We start from the raw sequence: 22,035 nt of genomic DNA, 5'->3' as shown, positions 1-22,035 counted from the left end.
CGAGATGGCGCTGCGCGCGCCGAGCCGCCGCCCGCTCGCGGTGGCGACCTAGGTTAGCGTTGTAACTAGTTTGTCAGCAATTTTCATTCGAGAACAGGAGACTTTACATGTGGAATCCGGTCGATTCAGAAATCCGTGATCCATGGGGTCGAGCTCCTGCAATGCCCCACCGGCTGCTCTCCCGGTCGTCATCATCGGCTTGGCCGACGACAACCGGCGGTACAGTCACCAGGACATGTCTGACCTCCGGAGCACCGCGCGGCGTGCACAGTGTATAGCGTCGTGCATCACTGAGGATAAGTCAGCGACATTAGCGCTGCAAACGCTGCGAACGCCCCTAGTGTGGCGGAGCTCAAAACTACATTATGTGGATCCTTATTTCGCACGCATTCCCACTAATCCACGACCCAGTTTGCCGGTCTGCCGGTCTCCAGCCAGGCAGAGGCAGCCCATCGACTCAAGTTCGTTTGAGGCGCGCGTGCGCCGAGGCTACATGTGGGGGATATGTATCGCCCGAATTGCCGGCATACCTGTAACGGCACTCTAGGGGGACCGCGACATCAACTATCTCGAATAGGGTTCAAACCGGTGCCTTTTCACGCAGGCGATCGGGTGGAAAATTTCGGGTGCCCCGCATCTGGACTTCCAGGCCGGCGCGCCACGACTGGTCACAGTGTACACGCGCCTCTGTCCCTCTCTCCCCCCGCGGTTTACAAACGCAGCCGTTCCAGCCAAAAATTGCGTCATGTTTTGCTTATTACCCCCGTCGCGCAGCCCTGTGTGCTCGCCGCGCTCCCGGGGGGCCGACCCGCGCGACCCCCGCGACCCGGACTAGAGTCCCACCCGGGCGGCCCGGCCGGGCCAGGGTCGGGCCAGCCATCTTTCCCAGCAAAGCCGCGCCGCACAGAGCTGCGCTTCCTTTGCGAGCTTGCCAGAACTGCTTGTCTACCAATAACAAAGCCCCGCGACAAAGACCGCGGGGAAGCGCGCGCCTCCCGGTGACTCCCAGCGGGCGTCGTCGCTCTGTCTCTCTCGCACTCACGGGGCGCAGGGGGCGCAGGGGTGCGAGAGCGACAGACTCCTGGCGTCGGGTGAGGCCCAGGAGGGCGTCCTCGTCGAGGGCCTCGCAGGTCGTGTCCGAACCCGAAGGCTGCTTCGTCCTTCTCGCACCTCCACGGCACGCCCCCCGAGCGCGAGAGAGACAGAGCGCTGTTCGGAACCGGGCCGCTGCGAGCGATTAGTCGCGCCATTAATTGCGAATGAAGGCAAGGTGAGAGTGAGGCCGGGCCGGGCAACACTTCCATCACATTCACGCGCCGCCGAGGTGCTCGGCGTGGCTCGGCACCCAAAGGCGGCGAAAGGCAGTGCAGTGGCGCCGTGCCAGGCGGTGCAGGCCGCGAGGCTAGGGCACTCAGGGCGCCAAGCAGCAGGCTTCGCGCCGGTCCTGAATACGCAGGGTCCCCGTCGGTCCCCGTCGGCCCTTGTGCCAAACTGAAGACCCTTCAGACGGCCGTCGGGGGGCAACTTTGCCCGGCCGGGGTTACTGCGGGGCACAGCCATTCCGAAGAGTCGCCGCCGCGCTGTCTCTGTCGCACTCACGGGGCGTCCCACCGCGGTGCGAGAGAGAGAGAGAGAGAGAGAGAGAGAGAGAGAGAGAGAGAGAGAGAGAGAGAGAGCAGCTGCTGGAAGCACACTGGAAGCACGCTGGAAGCACCGCCACCCCGCGAAGCCGGGCGAAGCCGGGCGAAGCCACAGTAGTGGCTAGAGCCTTTAATACTTTAGCTCGCGGCGGACACATTAAAAAAAGGACCGGTTCCGTTTTCGTTTTCATTGGATCCCGCGTCCCGCGGCGCGGCAGGGCGCGGCAGGGCGCGGCCCCGTAGGAATCCGACAGGGATTAGGATTACGGGTCCGACTCCTCCGCGGAGACTCCGCCAGAGAATCAAATAGCCTCGCGGAATGGGGCAGCGGTATGCAGTCTGCCTCTCGCGAGCGGAACGGTAGGGAACGGTAGTGCGAGGGGGTTGGCGGCAGTGCAGCCTCAAGCCGAAAGAGTTGCCTAGGACTCTAGGGTTGCCAACCTCGGCCTTCCTACCAGAGAGCATTTTGACTACCTGCCTCGACTATCTCTGCCTCGTGGGCAGGCCAAGGTTGGCAACCCTTTCCACTAGTGGGGATGTTTGTCCACGTGACATGTGCGGAGTGCTGTGCGGCCGGTTCGCCGAGTAGCTTGCCACTGCTCGCCACTCTAGAATGACAGGGACAGGAGCATGATGGAGTCAAGGCGACCCAATATGCATCTAGGTCGACGGTGACCGCGGAGGATAATCGTGTCTGGAAGCCCGCGCCGGGCGGGCAGCCCGCTTCATCCTGTGAGTCTGTAAGCAAGGGCACAAAGTAACGTTCCCCCTCCCCCCCCTTTTTCCGACCTTACTACCCGTTGGCGAGACTCGGAGCCTGGGAAAGCCTAGCGGGTGGAAACTTCGATTCGCCCAGTGGTTCGAAGACCCCCCGAAGAAGAGGGGCTTATTTGGTTAGGTAAGGTTAGGTTAGGTGGAGGAAGCTGTGGTAGATTGGGATTAAGCCCTCCGATATGACGGCGTTTTAGCGGCGCGATGACGAAACACCCACGCACGGCTCAAACTGCCGCCTGGAGTGACGCTGCCTCCAGTGCCTCCAGTGGCTCCAGCGCTTCCAGAGGCTGCCACCGCCAAACGCGGCGTCTTTAATCAGCAAAAACGGCGCGGTAAGCCCCGCCGCCCCGCCGCCGCCCGCGCCGCCCGCCAATCCTTTGGCAAGCTGCCGACTCCGCCTCGCCTCGTTTCGAACCAAAGTTTTGTGTACGATTACCCAGCACATTTACCCTGGTAATTAATAAATTGTAGTGATTCCCGTCCCCGGCGCGCGCCTGGAGAGCGCCCCGCCGCGTGGAGGCATGGCGCATGGAGCCATGGCGCCGCATGGCGCCGCGCGGAGCAAGTTTGTCAAAGAGACAGCGGCGCGTCGCCGGGCCAGGCCAGGGCCAGGCCCGCGGCATGCCTGCGGGCTGCTTCAGAACGGCGCCTGTCTCTCTCGCACTCGCGGGGCGTCCCTTGTGCGTGCGAGAGAGACAGCGACGAGAGTGCCGTAGGGCGACGCAAGACGCAATCCCGGCCAAGCCACAACAACTTGCTCGATATCGCCCGGAGACACGCCCGGCCCTTATTGCTGCGCGACGGCCGCCCACCAGAAATCCAACTTTATTTTGCCACATTTTACGCCATTTTTCACTCATTTTCAAACTGAGTGCAGAAAGGTCACATTTTTAGACGAATTTTTGGTTGTTTGCAAGTTTGAACTCGTTAGTGCGACGATCAACAGTTACATGATCCATAAAAACATTATGATGCACAAAGCTTGTCTCCATCTTTTTTCTTTCATCTCCCCTTTTGTTTCGGCAGAATGTTAGTTTGCTGTGAAAATCGAAAACAACGCAATCGCGTCGAGCTGCTTAGCGCCTGGCAGTTAGCCCGTCTACCCGTCCGCAACGCACCGGTGTGGAGACGGTGGCCTACCGTGCCCCTGTGGAGACCAGCTGCGGAGATACCCCACGACACCAGCAGGCGCTGCTTCTCGCGTGGGGTATCGCCCGCACACTAGCGACCTGTCGATCCATCGATCGATCCATCTCTAGCCTAGCAGACGACACCGACACCAAGCCCTGCCACCGGCCGGTCATTAGTAAATAAACATTGTGCGTGCACTTGGTTTTGGATGGCTCGCAGTGTTCAAAAAACCTCCGAAATCAAACTTGTCGAATATAAAGTGGGACACGATGAATTAAACATGTGAACAAGGATCTCGGTCTTGCGATTCATTCATGAAACAGTACCAACAGCAGTGCCCTGTGTCTCCAGCCTGACTTTTACAAATTAGCCTGTATCAAAACGAATAAAAGTCTGAAATGAATTTCGCTGCGACTGCTTCTTTGCCTGCTATTGAGGTCGCAGCTTATAGTGTGATCTGGATCGGTGGAGTCTTCTACTCCGCTTATCATGTGTATGCTGTCAGTGATAGTAAGTTTTACCGCAACAGGTGTTTATTTTTATTGTTTAATCTTTTTGTTACTATTCGTGCTCTGTTTGTTGCTTTGATTATTCTATTCGTTTTTACTGTGGAAACTAATTTGTGGGATTGAAGTTTTTGGCAGGCAGATGGGTGTGGAAGAGTTGACACCTGGATGGAGTTTCGTGGGACGCAAGAAGGACATTTCTGATTATGAGTGGCGTATGTGGTTGCCATTTTTATGGGAACTGGCGCCATGGTTTCTCCTACATATTACAATTGCAGAAATTCTGCGATGGTACAAAAGTAAAGTAAGAATACATTTTTCTCAGAACAAAAACAATTACTACTTGCATGTCTAAGTATTTGCCCTTTTAATTCTTCTTTATCATTTGTTTAAGGAGCTCCTACGCTTGTGGTATGTAATGATAACATCCCTTTTCATGGTTCATTATTGTGGCTGGATCTCCTGGGCCGCTGTGATCTCTGCACCTATCATTCTCTTCAGTATCTCAAGAAAGAATCGTCCTCTGCTATGTTGGACAACAAGTATTATTTTGCTACTATGTCTCAGCACCTTCCACATCTCTGCTGTAATTTTCAAATTTTGTCATTACATGTACTTTCCATGTGTGCTCTCTTTTCTAACTCATGCTTTTGTGACCCTTTGACAGCTGTCTGAAGAACAACAAATGGCTTTGTATGTTTGTTTTGCTTGGGTACAGTTACGATGTATGAGCTTCTGTCTAGATTGGATAAACTCTAAGCCATGGAGTAATGCACCTCTCAGTCAAGATGACCACAGCCCACAATGGCTACGTTTACTCTCATACACTTGCTATCTTCCTCTCATGTTCCTTGGGCCTTTTGTGCCATACCTAGATTTTGAAAATGGGGTAAGCTTAAATGGATGCAGAGAGCCATGAGCTTCCTCCTCCTAAAATAATAATAAGAAGAAAATAACATGAAAAGAAACTGTAACTAATTTCTATTATTTGTTTAAATTTTTTGGAGCAGATAAATGCAGATACTACATCATGTCAAAGCCTAAAAAGAAGGATTCTCAAGCTGGTTTTGAACTCAAGTCGATTTCTTGGTTGGATGGCCATTACTGAATATTGTCTTCATTTCATTTATTGCAATGCTATCCAACTACATCACGAAGTAAGACACCTCCATGAATATTGCCAGAATTTCTAGTCTTTCATAAAAAGAAAAATTGCAAACAAGAAGTCTGTGATAATAACTTTTTTTTTTCCCAGGCACTTCCATATCTAGATGCATGGACCCTCCATGGTCTGGCTTACTGTATCGGGCAATTTTTTTTGAACAAGTATGTTGTTATATATGGCCTGATGGGAACTTTATCTCAGTTTGACTCTGTATCTCCTCCACCTGTACCTCGTTGTATCGCCCATATTGCTAAGTATTCAGATATGTGGCGTCATTTTGATCGAGGTTTCTACAACTTTTTGAGGAGGTTTGGTAGTTTTAATCCCTTTATACTGCCATATTGTTTTAGATTCAGCAAGGCTAAAAATAATTCAACTTCCATCTCTTTCTCTTTCAGTTATATTTATGATCCTCTGGTAGAAGGGTTCCCCAAAAAACAGCATCATTTACTTCTTTCAACAATCTGTTTTGCATTTGTTTACGTTTGGCATGGTTTATCAATGAATATTTTAATTTGGTCTATCTGCAATTTTTTGGGGATAGTGCTGGAATCTGTTGCTCATGAGGTGATCAAATCGAAATCTTATCAACACTTTGAGGTAGGTTCACATTTTAACACACTTTTCTTTGTATTTGAAATCTTATTTCTTGCTAGCTTATAGCAGCAATATCCGATTTTGTCTTTCGGTTTGTGCACAGTTCAATCATATTTAAATTTTCCAGAGTAAACTGTCAATGCAAAATATTCGCCGTTGGAGAGCCTTCATGACAGGTCCACTATTCATCATGTCTGCTCTGACAATGTTCTTTTTCCTTGGCAGTATGGAAGTAGGAGTTGTCTTTGTTAGTCAAATCATCCATGGTAAGTCAACTATTGGACACAGTGTGAACTTTATCAAAGCAAGAATAATAGGGATCATTTAACACTTATATTTCAGGTTCTCTCACCAGGAATTTGGTACTCCTCTGTTTTGCATATTGTATGTGCCAAGTGTCTTTAGAAATAAAGTTATTCAAAGAGCGAAGAAAAGATATGGACTTTTTAACGCCACAATACTATTTTGTCTTATTAATTTTCAATTCCCGTTCCCATTTCATTTAAAAATGTACTTTGAGAGGAGGAAAATAATACATCAGGATTGTGTTCAGGTCAATGGTGCTTTATTCCATGAGAACAAAAGGGAGCTAAAATAGTACAGATCACTAAATTTAAAATACCATTTACAACCTGAACATGGACAGCAGCTACATCCTGCTCAGAATCTCAATCGCTTCAAAAACTTGTATTTTGAAGGAGAGCTTTTGCCAACTACTCTCAGCTATCACAATCTATAACCAATGACTTGGAAAAGATACATTTACTTCTGTAGTCAACTTGAACTTACAATGCTCCCACTTGGGCTTGTTCACAATACATACAGGGTCAAGGTAGCTGCACTAGGGCACCAGAATGCAAGACACCAAAGCAATCAAGGCCATAATAGTTTGGTAAACTTTGTGTGAAATAAATGACTCACATTATGTGAAAGCGGAGTAGTTTCTTTAAGTACACTCCCAATTGAATGTTGCAATTCGAAAATATAGGAGAAAATACACAGTAATATTGTCCCGTTCACGTTCTCTTCATGCCACAGATCATACTTGGCATGAATAACATTCATGTAAGTTTAAAAATGTAATCCTTAAAAATAAGGATATCACACTGCTTTGGCATCAATACTAACACAAATGAATATTCTTGTCTAATTTTAGACTAGACAAGTTTACAATTAGTCTATGGTCCAAAATTGCATTCTGATTAATTAACAGTAAACCCTAGGTAAACAAGCTAATGCCTTCATTATCTAGGGAAACTTGACAACTAATATTGCCTGCAAATGTCAACAGTGAGCAAAACTTCTACAAAACATGTTTTAAAACAGCTTTTAAATTGAGATAGAAGTGAATGTAATTACTAAGAGCATCACTGAACAAAACTCTTCTTCAATCATTGCGTTCTGTAACCATCATTGTTACACATACTCCTGTAATGCACACATCTAGAATGACCTGCCTATTATATGCTCTTAGCATTTCACTGAAAGAATACTTCATGACTCCTCTCCACCAAAGGATTTAAAATTTAAAAAAAAAAAAGAAAAAAAGTTGTAAACAGAGTTGGACTTTGTCTGGTTTAAGACAGAAACATTCAATTCAAAATAAATTAAATTTATATCATAAATAAGAATGGGTGTGCAAGTTTATTGGAAGAATAAGTTTAATTCCGATAATCTTGCTAACCGATTCAGGTCATAAATAAAGCACGCACACAAGACACGGAATTCTGCAGATCACTGAGGGCCCAACTCTAAATCAACAAACAAAATTAATAAAAAAATACCTTTAAATAAAATCAGAGTTTTACAAACTCAAATAAGGACCAATTTGCAATGTGTAATTCATACATGCCTAAAATGTTTGTTTTGCAGGTTCTTGACTATATTTACTGAGTCACTATTTGATAACTTTTGAAAATTTTGTCTCCTAAAGGAAGGCCTCCAACAAGTCTGACTTGCATCTCACCAACCATAGTCACTTCACACAGTTTTCAACACACAGGGTACCTTAAATAATGCGCAGTATTTACAAATGACAAATAAATACAAAATGAAGTACAGTACTACTTGAGAACACTTGAGTAGAGGTCTGTGATCATGATCATTTTAACTAGAGCCTCTTTTTGTTAGAGCTTCCAGCACTAAAACATTTCTGTTTGAGGCATCTGTTCTGGTTAAAAGACACAACACCCTGAAAGCAGTATTGCTTTCCTTTGGTCCAATAAACAGAAAATAAAAATTGATTTAAGATGAACACCCATGATTCAATTTGGTTTGGTTGGTGAAATAAAGTTGGACTTCTTACTTCTTCACCAGCTTCATCAGACCATCGGTGGACATAGACTTGGGCCTCTCCAGAGGAAGACCAAGGGCACGATCCCAGACCAGGGCAGCCAGGACACCGAGAGCACGGGAAACTCCGAACAGGACGGTGTAGTAGTTCATCTCCTTCAAGCCATAATACTGGAACAAACAAAAAAAACATCAGTCCAGTTTATAGTCATAGATACCAAAAAAAAAAAGCACTAAAAGAGTGCAAGTTTACAGTTGACACTTCTATGGGTATAATATCTTACCTGAAGAAGGACACCAGAGTGGGCATCAACATTGGGCCATGGGTTCTTGACCTTGCCGGTCTCCATGAGGACTGGGGGCACAATCTTGTACACCTGGGCGACAAGCTGTAAACAGGCCAAAAACAGTCAGCAAAACCGTTGGCAACAAAACCCGTCCGCAGACCGTCCATCGAAGGTACACCACACTGTACCTTGAAGAGGGGGTCGTTGGGCAAGTGCTTCTGGGCGAACTCGCGCTGGCATGTGTAACGGGGGTCAGTCTTGCGGAGCACGGCGTGGCCGTAGCCGGGGACCACGTTGCCGCTCTTGAGGGTCTTCCAGATGAAGTCCTTGAGCTGGTCGTCGGTGGGGGACATGCCAAGGGCGTTGGACACCTTGGTGAGCCACACCAGCACCTCCTGGTTGGCCAGGCCGTGGAGCGGGCCGGCCAGACCGTTCATGCCACCAGCGAAGGCGAGGTAGGGGTCGGACAGGGCGGAGGCGATCAAGTGCACGGTGTGGGCACTGACGTTGCCACCCTCGTGGTCACTGCAAGGGTCAAAACGTGTTAGGTCGGGAAGGTCAAAGTGACAAACACAACACGCCTTTGGGAAATCAAACTCTTTTACCTGTGGATGGTCAGGTACAGGCGCATGAGATCGTTGAACTCGGGGTTGTCGAAGCCCAGCATCTTGGTGAAGTTAGCAGACCAGTCAAGGTTGGTGTCGATGGCACCAATACCCTTGCCGTCCTTGTAGGTGTTGCGGTAGATGGTAGCGGCCACGACGGGGAGCTTGGCGATCAGGTCCATTGAGTCTTCATAGGCGACCTACACAACAAATAAGCAATATAACAATTAAGGGAAAAACACAGATGGATACAAAAATCTCTAATTTAAAAAAAAAAATACACACCTCCCAGTATTTGGACTTGTGGATGCCGTCAGTGTAGGCCTTGACGAACTTGCTCTCGGAGTTGAGGGCGGTGATGGCGGCGCTGAACTGGGACATGGGGTGGAGGTGTGTGGGGAAGTTGTTGAGCATGGTGACGACATGGGCGGGGAGCTCGGCGCGGTTAGCCCACTCCTTGGACAGGGCCTTGACCTGCACACCAAAGCACCAGTTTCAAAACGCTGCTCATGTATAAGGATATGAGACTGACTTTAATCGAAGGCGCGCTCGCCTGCAATGCCTTGGCATAGGAACCAGGGCCTGTTACCGCTCTGAGTCATTGCCCTTCAATGTGACCCCCACAATTCGGGGATAGCCTCCGATAGCCCACGGCGAGGCGAGGGCGGTCAGAGCGACGGGGTGCATGATGGGCGGCCCCGGGCCTCGGGCGGGGGGCAGGGCGGGCCGGCACCAGCCAACCCACCCCGTCCGCAGTCTGGCACGCCTCCCAAGGGCAGGCAAAAAATAGCGGCCCAACATGTAGAGCAGCGGCCAGCCTCGGCCAGCCTCGGCATCCCATTCAAAATGCCGCGGCCCTCGGCCTCGGCCCGCCGATTTCAGCTTCGGCCTGCCGAGCGACTGCGATGGGTCTCTCTCTGTCGCACCCACGGGACTTTCCCTCGGCGACTTACCTGGGCGTCGGTGGGGATCTCGCCGGTGATGAGGAGCCAGAAGATGCCCTCGGGCAGGGGCTCGGTGCCGCCGGGCGCCTTGGGGAGGAGCTTCTGGCACTCGGGGATGGAGTAGCCGCGGAAGCGGATACCCTCGTCCGCGTCCAGCACGGAGGTCTCGCACACCAGGCCCTTGATGCCTCGCATACCACCGTACATCTGCAAAACAAGAACAACAAACTCAGCGACCGCCACTTTCCACGCCGCCGTCGGAAAACACAAGCAGGCAGGACCTTTTCATCATTTTTTCGCAGTCCGTCAGCATTAGTGCCCCCTCGTCACAATATAAGAAGCAAGTCGCGAAGGAACCGCCGACAAGCCTAATTTGCATCTCGACGCGTGGTGGCAAGTGCTAGCAAGTGCCAGCGCGGTGAGAGGAGGAGGGGTGGGGGGTACTCGCACATTGCCTACTGTGAGTGGAACCCCAGTGCGACGGTTCGAACACGACCAACAACCTGGCCAGCCTCCACCATGGCCTCCACCTCCACAGCAGGCAGGCCCAGGCCAGCCGGGCGGGCGGACCAGTGCATCAGCTTGGGGCCTGCTGCGGCCAGCTGCGGCCTGGGCAGTGCCAACGAGGCAGGACAACATCCAGCCCCGCGCGCCGCGCCTGGCCGCGCCCGCCTCCTACGAGCAAAGGCCATTTCTCTCAATTAGGAGCAAGATTTCGCCGGCGCGGCCCGTGCGAGCGGCAGTGTCAAAATGCGCGTGGCGCGGCGCAGCGCGGCCTTCCTGGCGGCGGACGGTGGACGGCACGTCACCGTGACGTCGCCGAGCCCTCGCGCTGTCGTCGGCTTGGCGGCCTGTCGGCCACGCGTCGCGCCAAGACGGCAAACAGGTGCCGCGCCCCCCCGCGCGAGGCTGCGTGCCGCGTCCTCGCGGGGAAGTCCCCGACGCGCCCCCCGCGCGAGGCTAGGCTGGGAGCCCCGCCCCGGCGGGGCACGAGGGAAGTCCCCTATCTGTCATCGCCCCTTCCAGCGGCGCGGCAGCGCGGCAGCAGGAAAAGGCCGCCGCCGTCGAGCCGACTCGGCCGCAACGCTTGCAACGGAGCCGCGTCTAGGTGCAAAAGACTGCAGGCAGGCGGCCGGGCAGAGACTCGCGAGGCGAGGCGGAGGTGCGACTTTGGAGGGTCTGACCAGGAAGGGCGCGACCCGATGTGACACGTCGGCGACACCCGGGACGGGCAGGCTGTACTTCAGCTGGGCCGGCCCGGGTGGGAGGCGCACCGCCCCGAGGGCCTTTCGCGCCTTGGCGAGCGCCGCCGCGTTCGTTCCCAACGTCCGCGCCGACCCCACAGTCAACACCGGGCTAAATTTGACAAAGGACGTTCAATCCTGACCCCACTCAATGTCCGACGTCCGCGCGCTACCGACCGCCACCGCCGCCCGCTCGGCCTCTCTCGCACCCATGCGGTCCCCGCGGAGCGCCCCGTGAGTGCGAGAGAGACAGGTGGGGAATCGAGCTGCAGCTGCTTCGGCTCCACCTTCGCCAGAAAGGAGCCCGCCGACGCCGACGGGGACCGACGGGGACCTTGGGAGCGTCGCGACGCTGCTATCGCGGCAAGTGCGTGCGGCGCGACGCCGCGACTAGCGACCCTGCCCCCAATCCTCGAGAGGAAGCGAAGCGACATCAGCACTTTGAACCGCTCCACCGCGCCGCGGCCACCACTCATTCCCAACAGTGTCCCTGCGCGCTGCCTCTCTCGCACCCCGACGCCGCGCCCCTCGAGCGTGGGAGAGAGACGACCGACGAGCCGGCAAGAATGGCCACGATTGCAGGAAAACGAAACCGCCAGTCCACCAACGCGGTGACGCGGCACCGCGAGGCAGACCGGTTTGGAGACGGAGAGAGGGGGCACTCATTCCAATTCAATCAAGCAAGCCCTTGCCGGCCGAAAGGACAACGGCCGTGCCGAGCCCTTCCAGTTTTGCTCGGGTTCTTTATTCCAGGAACACAGCGCCAAGTCGCCGCCGTGCCGTCCTGCGGGCGGGACGGGCCGGGCGGCGCAGTCGCCCGAGGAGGCCAGGCTGAGGGGGTTGCGGACTCGAAATAAATGTCGCGAGGGCGGGGCGGGGATGCCGCCGTCTGTAATCGTCAACAGACAAGAAAATAACGATGCCACGGCAAACACACACGCCAGGATAAGAATCCTGCGTCACGGGTCGCGGTGGCCGCGCGAGGGGCGGGGCGGGGCGGCAGCGCTAAAGCCAAGCCGGGCGCCAGGCGCAACGCACGACAAGGTGTCCGCGCCTATCTGCACCGTCTGCCCTCGCAGACAATCAGACAATCCAAGCCAGTGCCAGGCACAGGATCACAACACGGCTAGGCGGCGCGCGCCCGGTTCGCCTGATAGCAGAGCGCGGGGCGCGCGGGGCGTCTCGAGTTCGAGTGGCCACAAAGTCGAGCGGGCCGGCGGGGGCGTGGACTTCGGCACCTCCGCGACGACGCGGTGCGACGCGGTGCAACGCGGTGCAACGCGGAGCAATGCGGGGGGTCGGCGCCCCCGCCACCGTGCTTTCCTTGCAACACGGCCAGTGGAACCGACACCGGTAGGAAAAAAAAGATTGAAAAAGTAGTTAGGGAGAGATCCGCCTTTTTCCGTACCGACCAGCGGAAATTTTTGGCAGAGATGGAAGGTGCGAGAGGTTCTAGTCACAATCTTTTCTAGGAAGCGGTCCTCTTACGCGTAAGCGCGTGACACACCGAGTTACAAAATTGCAAGATAAGGTTTAAAATTAATTGGAATCAAAATGTACGCTTCAGTTTAAAACCTGAATACGTATACACTTGGTGTGCTAGAAAAAAATACTGGCATGTAAATTGAGCTACTGGCGGGCGTGCACTGCATACGTGAGTGGAGGCGGGTGGGATATGGTTGTCAAAGTAACGTCGCGGCAGTGTACCACCTAGACGCGCCGTTTCTCAACAAAACGCCGAACCAAGTCAGTTCCGCGTGGGGCTGTACAACCACTCGAGGCTTCAACATTGTACTACTCGCTTCTAGTTCATTGCCATGCCCGCCAAAGTCTGACCATGACGACACAGACTCGAGAGCCCCGACAGCCGCTCAGCTCCATCCTAGATAAGGCGTCGCTCTGTCGCTCTCTCTCTCTCTCTCGCACCCTACGGGACCTACGGGACGCCCACCACGAGTTCGAGAGGGGCGAGCGAGCGCGACGAAAGCACTGCAGCAGGCACACTGATTCCGCACAGCGTTTACGTCGCTGTCTCTCTCGCGCCGCTACGGGGCGCCCGCAAGTGCGAGAGAGACAGAGCGACGAGAGCGGCTTCGGACAGCCACGCGCGGTGGCGTCGAATCCGCGCTCGCACGTGCCCTGCTCCGCCGCTACGCGCCACGTCACCGAGGGGCCGACGGGGACCCGCCGCAAATTTCGTCCGCCATTTACAGTAAGGTCCTTCCCCTGAGACGGCGAGAGGTGCGGACTAATCTGTTCGTCTCGTCAAAGTTTCACAACGAGCGTCCCGTTACGCAAAACACTCGAAAATCCAACCCAAATCCTGCGAAATCAAGCCGTTCGCTCGGCACCGCCCAGATGCACGCGCCGTTACACTGTCGCCGACACATGGTTGGCGGATGGCCCCCGGGAAAGGGGGGGGGGGGGAATCCTAAGGGCAGAAGGGCGCAAAAGGACATGAGGGGCCGCGGCAAGGCCGAGAGGGCCCGGCCCATGGCCCGGCCCATGGCTCGGCCCCTAGGCTCGCTGTGGGCCAAGCGCTAATGTATATTTAGTGCCGCGGCGCCCTTGCAACCAGCAGGCCCTTTGGCCAGCCGGCTGATTCCGAACCGGGCTTTGCGTGTGGCTCTGTCCCTCATGGTCCCTCGCGGGCCGTCCCGTGAGGTGCGAGAGAGACAAAGTGTGCTCCGATTGGCGCGGTGGTCGTGTGGGGCCGATCGGCCGAACGCACCGAGCTGCCTAAGTACTTGGACCTCCAATGCTTTTGCCTTCATTTTATCGAATATCGTGCCTGGCAGGGCGTCGCAGGGCGTCGCAGGGCGTCGCAGGGCGTCGCAGGGCGTGCCGCAGGCCACGTTAGGCAGCCTACAGTGTAGTGTCACGCCCATCTCCGCCCGAGCCTTCAAAGGCACCTTGCCGCCTTGCGCCCGCCGCCGTCAGGCACGGGCCCTGCAGTCCCATTCCGAACAGTTGCTTCGGCGCTGTCTCTCTCGCGGCCCGGCGGGACGCCCCACGAGTGCGAGAGAGACAGCGCGACGAAGCGATATTCAGAACGAGCCCGCCATCGCCGCGTTCGGACGCGTGGCGCCTGGCCGCCTACAACCTGTTCAAGTCACGAAACAGCGAGAGGTCTTTGACAGCCGCGCTACGCCACGGCACGCCCGGCCAGCCAGCCGTCGGCCTGCCGGCACAGCTCGGCCCGAGGCTCGAACCAACGCGCTCCAGTCCGCGTTCGCGAGAGGAGAGGACCTCCTCAAGTCACTACAAGGTCACTCGCGGCGTGCCCGGAGTGCCCGGCGTGCCCGGCACGGGGCAGCCCAAGTGCCACTGACCCGACTACGTAACCAACAAAAAGAAGCACGCCGGTCGTTTTCGAAGCTCCTACGTCATGGAACCCACTGTGCCACTGCCAGCCACGTGGTAGCAGTAAGGAGACCAGAGGAAAAAATTATTTCCAATTTCATTTTAAAATTTAAATTTGTCAAGATTTTTTTTGCTTCCCCGGAAGTTCTGTCGGCGGTCACGCAGAAATGTCCTGCTTCTGCGCTGGCTCCGCTCGGCTCGGAACGCCCGTGACATTGGCTGTGGCTGGGGCCTGGCCCTGGCCTGCCTCCACGGCCCCACGCCACGCCGCTCCGCGTTCGCCACGGTTCGCCACGCGCCTCGTGACCAGCGCCAGCACGCCAGCACCGACCCGACTCAGTCCCCGAGGTGTGCGCCGTGCGGCGCCGTGTGACGCGAACCGGAGTGGACGACACGGGCACGGCTGGGCACCGCTTCCTCTCTGTCGCACTTAGGGCACTGCGAGTGTGAGGGAGACGGAGCGAGCAATGTTCGGAGGCAGCCTGCTGGGAAACCGCGGACGCGAAATAAACGTCACTCAAATTCCCAGTGTCGGCACACCGACCGGTGCGAGAAAAAGGGGGAATGTGTCACCCACTCCAGAGGACTCTCAAAAATCCCACGCCACGATTTGACCACTTTCTTATAATTTTGGGAGCATATTTTTCTCTTGCTAACATTTTTCAGTTTGTATTTTAATTCATAGTTTCATTGAGTAAAATTTAGTGACGTGGTCATTTAGAGTCATTTTCACCCAAACAAAACATTTTTTTTTGATTCGAAGAGAACCGCCTTCTGCTTGGCCGCGTCGACTGATCGAGCGGTCACATCGTCACATCGTGTACAGTGCACGCCGAAAGCTGGCGGGGTCAAGCCGAGTCACATCGCGAGTATCACGAGGTGCGCCGTGCGCCGCGGGGACGCGTATCGCGGAGAATCTCGCCAGCATCAGCCCACTGACACGCGACGCGCGACGCGGCAGCTAGCGGCAGCCCACCGCCCCCTGGGCACGCCGGGCCGGGCAAGCCTTGCCCTGCCCTACCCCACCCCCTTACATAAGGGGCGATAACGATGAAGTCACAGGTCGCCGCGTTGAGGCGTCGCGACCGCCAATCGCAGCCGAACGGCCAGGGCTCTACGAGGGCCGCCCCGCCCGCCAGCATTAGCCCCGTGTTGCAAATGAGAAAACCGCTTCAAGAGCGGCTGACGGGCTGACGCACCCCTCAAGTGCGGCACATTGTTCAAAATACTGTTTGTCACACTCATTATCTCCGATTTAGATAAAGAGACGTTGCCAGCATGACAATGGGTAGTCCTTATGCTGATTCTCGCGAAAAAAAGGCTACACCTGTCTTCAAAGTGGGAGATTTAATGATGATGCGAAAGTCACTTTCCACAGTCTACTAGAATTACAGAATTGGGTTTGGCCTAGTTACTATGGCTTTAAATCTCTACGCTGGCACTTACCATGTCCACGGTGACCTCTCCCACGACTTTGTTGCCATATTCTTTCCGGAATGCCTTGACACGTTCCTGTTCAGCTGGGATCTTCTTCTCCAGAACAGCCTTGAGATCTGTTGAGGCATCGCTGAGGTTGCGAAGAAGAACGGAGAGTGTAGGTAGGACCTGAAAAAAACACAAGTATGAGTCTAGGACAACCTGTCAATGTTAAAACAATCACATTTCTACCAAACAAAAATTCTTTGAGAAAAATTAGAAAAAGCATGGATACTAGAAGATTTATATTTTATGACATGGCTGATGAATCACAGAACATGTTTGACATTTTGAGCTATAGAATCTCACAATTTGATTCCAAAAATTGCTACTTTTTCCATTGCTACATGAAAGACAATTGTAGAGGGAAACCAGTGAGGCAAAAAATAAAAGGTTTAAGGCAGAGACGGCAAAATAGTTTCAAGCCCAGAGAATAGACCAGCTGCAGTATGACTTGGCACAATCCAACAGTTCACTTTTGAGCTCTGAAGAAAATTAATAGAATGAAAGGGTGGAAACTTTAGATCAAAAATTGGATGCCACTAGGTGCAAGTAACTACTTTGTCTACTTAAAAGCTGAATTTCACTGTGTCTCAATTCAAGAATGTAGGGACTCTAGGAAAGGTGGGCAAATATGACTTTGTGAATGTCAAGGGCACAGAGCAAGACCCAAGGTTTGCTCTAAATGAGGATTGTCTAGCAAAATCTTTTAAAGTGTGAAAAAACTATTGCAAAATATGGAAAATCAAAATTAAATTTGTGAAAGGAGTGTAAAAAGATGCTTAAAATCAATATTTTTATAAAACAAAATAAAATTCTTGGGAGTCAAGACAAACGGCACTTCCCGGTGAAGAACCCACAATAGTAGAGTTCATTAACAACGAGACACGGTGTCAAGCTGAACGACACCAAAAAAAATAACGCCGAAAGGTTAGCAGATCGGCTCCGGCGGCGCGGTGAGGGCAGTTGGGGCAAATATTGATCCAAAGACCAATCATGCCACTCGGCTTGAACTAGAAAGACGCGCCTAAGTCGCAGGGACAGAGAAGTCACCAAAGGATAGTTTGACCTCACGATATTACTGTGAGAAATGTTTAACTTCTGAGGGTAGGTCATGAGCAGAGTAGGAGCTAACATGCTCGATACCACTTTTTCAAAGATTTAAGGTTAATTCTGAATAGCAGACGACTTGATGTATAGTAAATAGTAGCAGATGATTCTGTACCTGATTTGTTTCAGCGAGACGAGATGCAGTTACTCGAAAAAGTGCCATTTCGCCGCCTCACAGTTGCCGCTCGCACCGAACTGACCTTAAATCCCAACTTTTCAAAGTGGAAGAGGGCCCGTGAGCCGAGTGGAGGAACGGCTTCGACGACGAGCTCCAAGAAACTTCGGCAGGTGGCAGCACTTGTGCTTCTGCACTACCGGAGTGGCCAACTGCACATTTGTGTGAGCTGCTTAAAAGATCGCACAGGTTGTTCAAAACTGATATTTCAAAAATAAAATTTTTATTATAAATTTTATAGGAGTTTTGTACTATTTATTTTTCTTTACACGCACCGATGATTGTTCCCCAAAGTTAATAGTAGTTCTCAAGTTACAGTTGGCTAACTGAAAACATATTTTGGGTGCGCTCAGAAATCTTCCCGCAAATTTTTCAAACCACTGTTCTACAACGTTTGTTATCATTAACATAATGTCATTTGCCTGGTCATTAAATACTGAATCCACTATTTACTCAGCTAAGAACATCACCATTCCGTGGCCGTGGATAGTGAGCATCTAAACTGGTTCCTTCCCTCAACTCTCAAACTGGCGCCGAACAGTTGAAGTTCGCTTCGCTACCACCCTTCCCCTTTCCTTTCCCTCTACCCCTTCATCTCCCCTCCCACCTTAGCCCCGGTTCTTCCTTTAGAGTAGAGTTTGGTTTGACAGCTGTCTTAGGTTCAATACTTCCCCAAGTTTCGCTCTTTTTTCGAGGTAAATATGTCCATTTGGACTTGCGTCTTGCTCAAAAGTGCACGTTTTATCCTATGAAATCCACCGATATAGTTCCAAAAGTGTAAAAGAGACCTAGCTATCTCCTCTTTTGGTCTCTTTTTGTGAAAGTAACTATTCTATCCCTTTTTTCCATTCCTTGTGACGTTTTTTTGTTCTTTAAATTCCAATCAATAATGTGTGTTGTGGCTAAATATTGCAAATTCTCTTTCCCAATTCATTCATTATGAATGGGTCACAAGTCTTTTTCTTGGTTGGTTTCCGGCTTTATTGTTGGTTCTTTCAAACAGCACCCTAAAAAAACTCAGTTTCCAATATTACTGTTTTATTTTTATGTGGTTTTCTTGTTTCTAGTGACTGAATCATGGAGGAGATCAATCCATCGTCATGTGACACATTTGTCGTATTGCCCCCTTTGACATCGCACCAAGGCGTTGTGTTTGGTAAGAATTCTGACAGGCCCAATGGAGAGGTGCAGGAATTGGTTTACCTGAAGGGGCAAGACTTCCCAACTGGTGCTAAAGTTTCGGTAAATATTTGCTCTTTCACCTATTTGAGAATGCTATTAATCCATTTGCCACCTCGTTATGTGCTGAAATTTGGTTTCAGTGCACCTACATTGAAATCGACCAAGTTAGCAAAACCTTCCCTGTAATTCTGAGCAAACCAGCATGGATGTGGGGAGCAGAAATGGGAGCAAATGACCAAGGTGTGTGCATTGGAAATGAGGCGGTATGGTCGAACTATAAAAGTGGTGATGAGAAGCAAGAAAGGCTTCTCGGGATGGATTTAGTGAGGTAAGGAAAAACAGTCATTGTACCAACAGCAAAAATCATGCTTCTTTTATTTCCTGTATTACACTTGAGCTCTTAAAAAAATTCTTATATTTGTAGGCTAGGTTTGGAACGTGGAGGCAGTGCAGACGAAGCTGTAACAATCATCACCCAACTCCTAGAAGAACATGGCCAAGGAGGTCCGTGCTCAGACATCAATCCCAGGATGTTTTACCACAACTCTTACTTGATTGCTGACAGGAAGGAAGCATGGGTTTTAGAAACAGTCGGAAAACTGTGGGCTGCTGAAAGAGTGGAATGTAAGTTTGTATAACTTCGAGTTTATGTCTAAACTTATGACAACCTGGTTGTATATTTTTATCTCTTGTTTTACAGCTGGATTTAGGAACATTTCAAACGCTTTGACCATTGGAACAAAGATGGACCGCAAGTGTTCAAATCTACTTGATGTGGCAAAGAGTGAAGGACTGTGGGATGGGATGGTAATCTCCCGCTTACTTTACATTTATTTTTCTAATGCTATACATTTGCCCTGACCTTCCAGAAGAAATTTAATCTTAAGTTTTCGATCTTGAGAAAAATAGTTTTGTGTGAATGCTTTGAAAAGTCGTCCTTTCATTTTGGACTCTAATTTCAGAATTGAAATGTGCCCTTTCTTATGATTTCCTTTTATTTTCTTCTAGAGTACCTTTAATTTCAAAAAAGTATTTGGTGATGGTGACATTCCTTCACGAGAAAAGATGGGATGTGAACTTTTGCAGCGAATGACCAGAAATAATTCATTTACCGGCAGAGATATGATGTCTATTTTACGAAATGAAGACTCTGGGATATGCATGGGCTATGACTGCGGCTTTGTTTCTACAGGAAGTCAGGTATTGATGACATATGTATGTTGCAGGGTGATTTCCACTTTGCTAAAGCCTTTGGGAAACACAATGAAGATGCGGAGGAAAGAAAACAGCGTGGACAAAAAATGCTCACCATTCTTTCTGGAGGGAATCAATTTTGCATTGTTGATATGTTAGGCATTCTCCGTGACAAAGAGTCAAATATTTGTAGGGGAACTGATCATCTAAACCCTACAGCAAGCAGTCAGGTGACTATTTGATTGCCTGTATCTTATCACTCAGTTAATATTTCTGCACAAAATTCTTTTCTTTGTCCTTTGAATTTTTCTCATTCTATTGTAGCTTGTAAAAACATTTGTCCACTTCTTTTGTGTTTCTCTCTTGTATGATTTTCAACTAGTAAATGTTTGCACCCATAGTTTCCATATGTCTTTTTTTAAATGAGGTCTTTGTTGTTTGTCTAGGTTTCGGTGCTTTCTCCAGTTGATAGTGCTAAGCCAAGCTGCCATTGGTTTACTGGAACACCTGACCCCAGCATTTCTGTCTACAAACCATTCGTATTCACCCCCAATGTGCAGATTTCTCATCTTACCATCAGTCCAGTTCCTGACCCAGACCCTGCAAAGGTATTGTAATTTAGGACCTGCGGGATGTTGCATATGATTCTGTAGGTGCTCTTCTGTTATTTTGTAATTTATACATTTTTGAAACAGATCATACCACGTTTCTCGACTACTGTTGATCGATCCCACCAGCTCTACAAATTTCACCAAACTGCAACTAGCAAGCCCAACAGGGAAGAGATCATTGCAAAGCTACGCTCAATGGAGGAAGGATGCCTGAGTGAAGTGCAAGCATTCATTGATAAATTTGAGGCAGGTCAACCTCTGACTGAAATGGATGAGCTTTTGAAAGACATTGTTGAAACAGAAATAAAGTTCTACAAATAAAATGTCTCATTTCGACGTATATGTTGCATGCTGCTTGCAATTTATAGTTTTGATTCAAAAAATCATGTTTATTTCAATTTCTATTTAAGAAAGTAATGTTTCCAAAAAGCAATCTGTTGTTCCATTTAAGAGAGAAAAGACATTCCATTTGTAGCATATGCCAAGTTCACAAGACACTTTTTTTTACGTCTTTAGATTATTAAGGCTTAAAAAAGTAATGCGTTGGCAGCCGTTTGGTTGGTGGTGGTTGGTTTAAATGAGGGATACAGCACCTAGTGGGACATAAAAGGGATCACTAAGCAAAACTCTGCACATGCCAATGTACAGTATCTCACTTGCTGCTAAGAACTAAATTTGCCTTGTGAATGTCTGCCACAATTTTTGTTTCAGATCATCATAGTCCAAGTACAATATTTAATTTTATACCCTTATTTCTGAGTCATTGCACAGACTTTGCCAATTGGTTAAATGCTTTAAGGTAGATCTCTGTCAACCAGAACTGAAAGAGATATTTCATTTGATCTGAGAGTTTTCCATCATCTCTTTCTGATGACCAAATTTTGTGGCAGTTTTTGTGTTGATGCTCATTTCTTGTGATATTGTTTGCGTGCAAGGGCAATCCCTTGTACATTTGGGTGATGTGAATTTGTTATATGTATGTTTGTGTTTTTTATAGTTTTAAATTTACTTTTTAACATTTGAGTTGACTAACAGGCTGATTACTAGATTTTCTAGATTTGTATTTCAATGACTACAATCATGGCTTTTACCTGTGTTTCTGTATGCATGCATTCTTTCCTTCTCAAGCTGCTTATGTTATTTATTACGTGACTCTATTTTATGCCTTGCTGTTGGCCTTGCAATTTTAGCTTTAGTCATAACAAAGTTCTGTTATTACTGTCTCCCACCCTGACTGTGTCAAGAAATAAAACAGGTGTTTGGTTGTAAGCTTTCTTGGCTAAAAATATTTTGGTTAAGAAATGAATTTCTAGAAAATATTATTATGCCTCTTAGATGTTCCTTCTCTGTTTGTGATATTTTACCTTATTTTAAATTTTTGTTTTCTGAAATCACTAACTCTTGTTGAACAACATCTGTTTTTATCAGAATCTTGAATCAAATGGAATCAGTACTAATTGTGCTTGATACATTCTGAAAGCTTTATTCTTAGGAATAGTTATCGTAAATATGTGAAGCACAACTTTTTTATGGTTTTTTATGTTCCTAGATTTTTGGATGGGCATTTTGTATGTGTTATGAAATCATCACTTTGTACTTGTCAATTTCTCAGTGTACCATGTCACAAATGTCTACTGCTTGTTAGAAATAAATCTTGTTTATGAGCTTTAATGCTTTACCTTCCGCTGCCGGTTTCTCCTTTCATTGACTTGATTCAATGGTCGATGTGAACATATTTG

The 22,035-nt window shown here is 50.0% G+C and overlaps 3 protein-coding genes across 4 annotated transcripts; 2 read left to right on the top strand and 1 right to left on the bottom strand.

The window, feature by feature from the left end:
- Positions 1-3,667: 3,667 nt before the first annotated feature.
- Positions 3,668-6,251, top strand: LOC117643248 (protein-cysteine N-palmitoyltransferase HHAT). Its single transcript, XM_034382002.1, has 8 exons — positions 3,668-4,055; positions 4,180-4,355; positions 4,446-4,637; positions 4,719-4,940; positions 5,062-5,208; positions 5,307-5,524; positions 5,615-5,816; positions 5,941-6,251. Exons 1-8 carry the CDS (start codon positions 3,944-3,946, stop codon positions 6,139-6,141), a joined length of 1,470 nt encoding a protein of 489 aa, XP_034237893.1. The 5' UTR covers positions 3,668-3,943; the 3' UTR covers positions 6,142-6,251.
- A 105-nt stretch (positions 6,252-6,356) lies between these two features.
- On the bottom strand, positions 6,357-17,405 carry LOC117643249 (probable citrate synthase 2, mitochondrial). Its single transcript, XM_034382003.1, has 8 exons — positions 17,250-17,405; positions 15,995-16,153; positions 9,951-10,148; positions 9,283-9,471; positions 8,998-9,197; positions 8,581-8,917; positions 8,390-8,494; positions 6,357-8,276 (listed from the first exon to the last, which is right to left on the bottom strand). Exons 1-8 carry the CDS (start codon positions 17,295-17,297, stop codon positions 8,115-8,117), a joined length of 1,398 nt encoding a protein of 465 aa, XP_034237894.1. The 5' UTR covers positions 17,298-17,405; the 3' UTR covers positions 6,357-8,114.
- Positions 17,406-17,850: 445 nt separating this feature from the next.
- Positions 17,851-21,979, top strand: LOC117643250 (secernin-2). 2 transcript variants are annotated; one of them, XM_034382004.1, is made up of 8 exons: positions 17,851-18,004; positions 18,377-18,551; positions 18,632-18,819; positions 18,916-19,115; positions 19,192-19,298; positions 19,718-19,915; positions 20,132-20,293; positions 20,381-21,979. In XM_034382004.1, the coding sequence occupies exons 2-8, from the start codon at positions 18,387-18,389 to the stop codon at positions 20,615-20,617; spliced, it is 1,257 nt and encodes a 418-aa protein (XP_034237895.1). In that variant the 5' UTR covers positions 17,851-18,004; positions 18,377-18,386; the 3' UTR covers positions 20,618-21,979. The 2 variants fall into 2 exon arrangements, with proteins under 2 accessions (XP_034237895.1, XP_034237896.1); XM_034382005.1 differs by lacking the exon at positions 19,718-19,915 and adding an exon at positions 19,500-19,691.
- The last annotated feature ends 56 nt before the right edge of the window (positions 21,980-22,035 follow it).

This window comes from Thrips palmi, unplaced genomic scaffold (assembly GCF_012932325.1).
Source record: "Thrips palmi isolate BJ-2018 unplaced genomic scaffold, TpBJ-2018v1 HiC_scaffold_17, whole genome shotgun sequence".
Classification (NCBI taxonomy): Eukaryota; Metazoa; Arthropoda; class Insecta; order Thysanoptera; family Thripidae; genus Thrips; species Thrips palmi.
The sequence above is the reverse complement of the archived record's forward strand: the minus strand, read 5'-3'. Positions and strand labels throughout refer to the sequence as shown.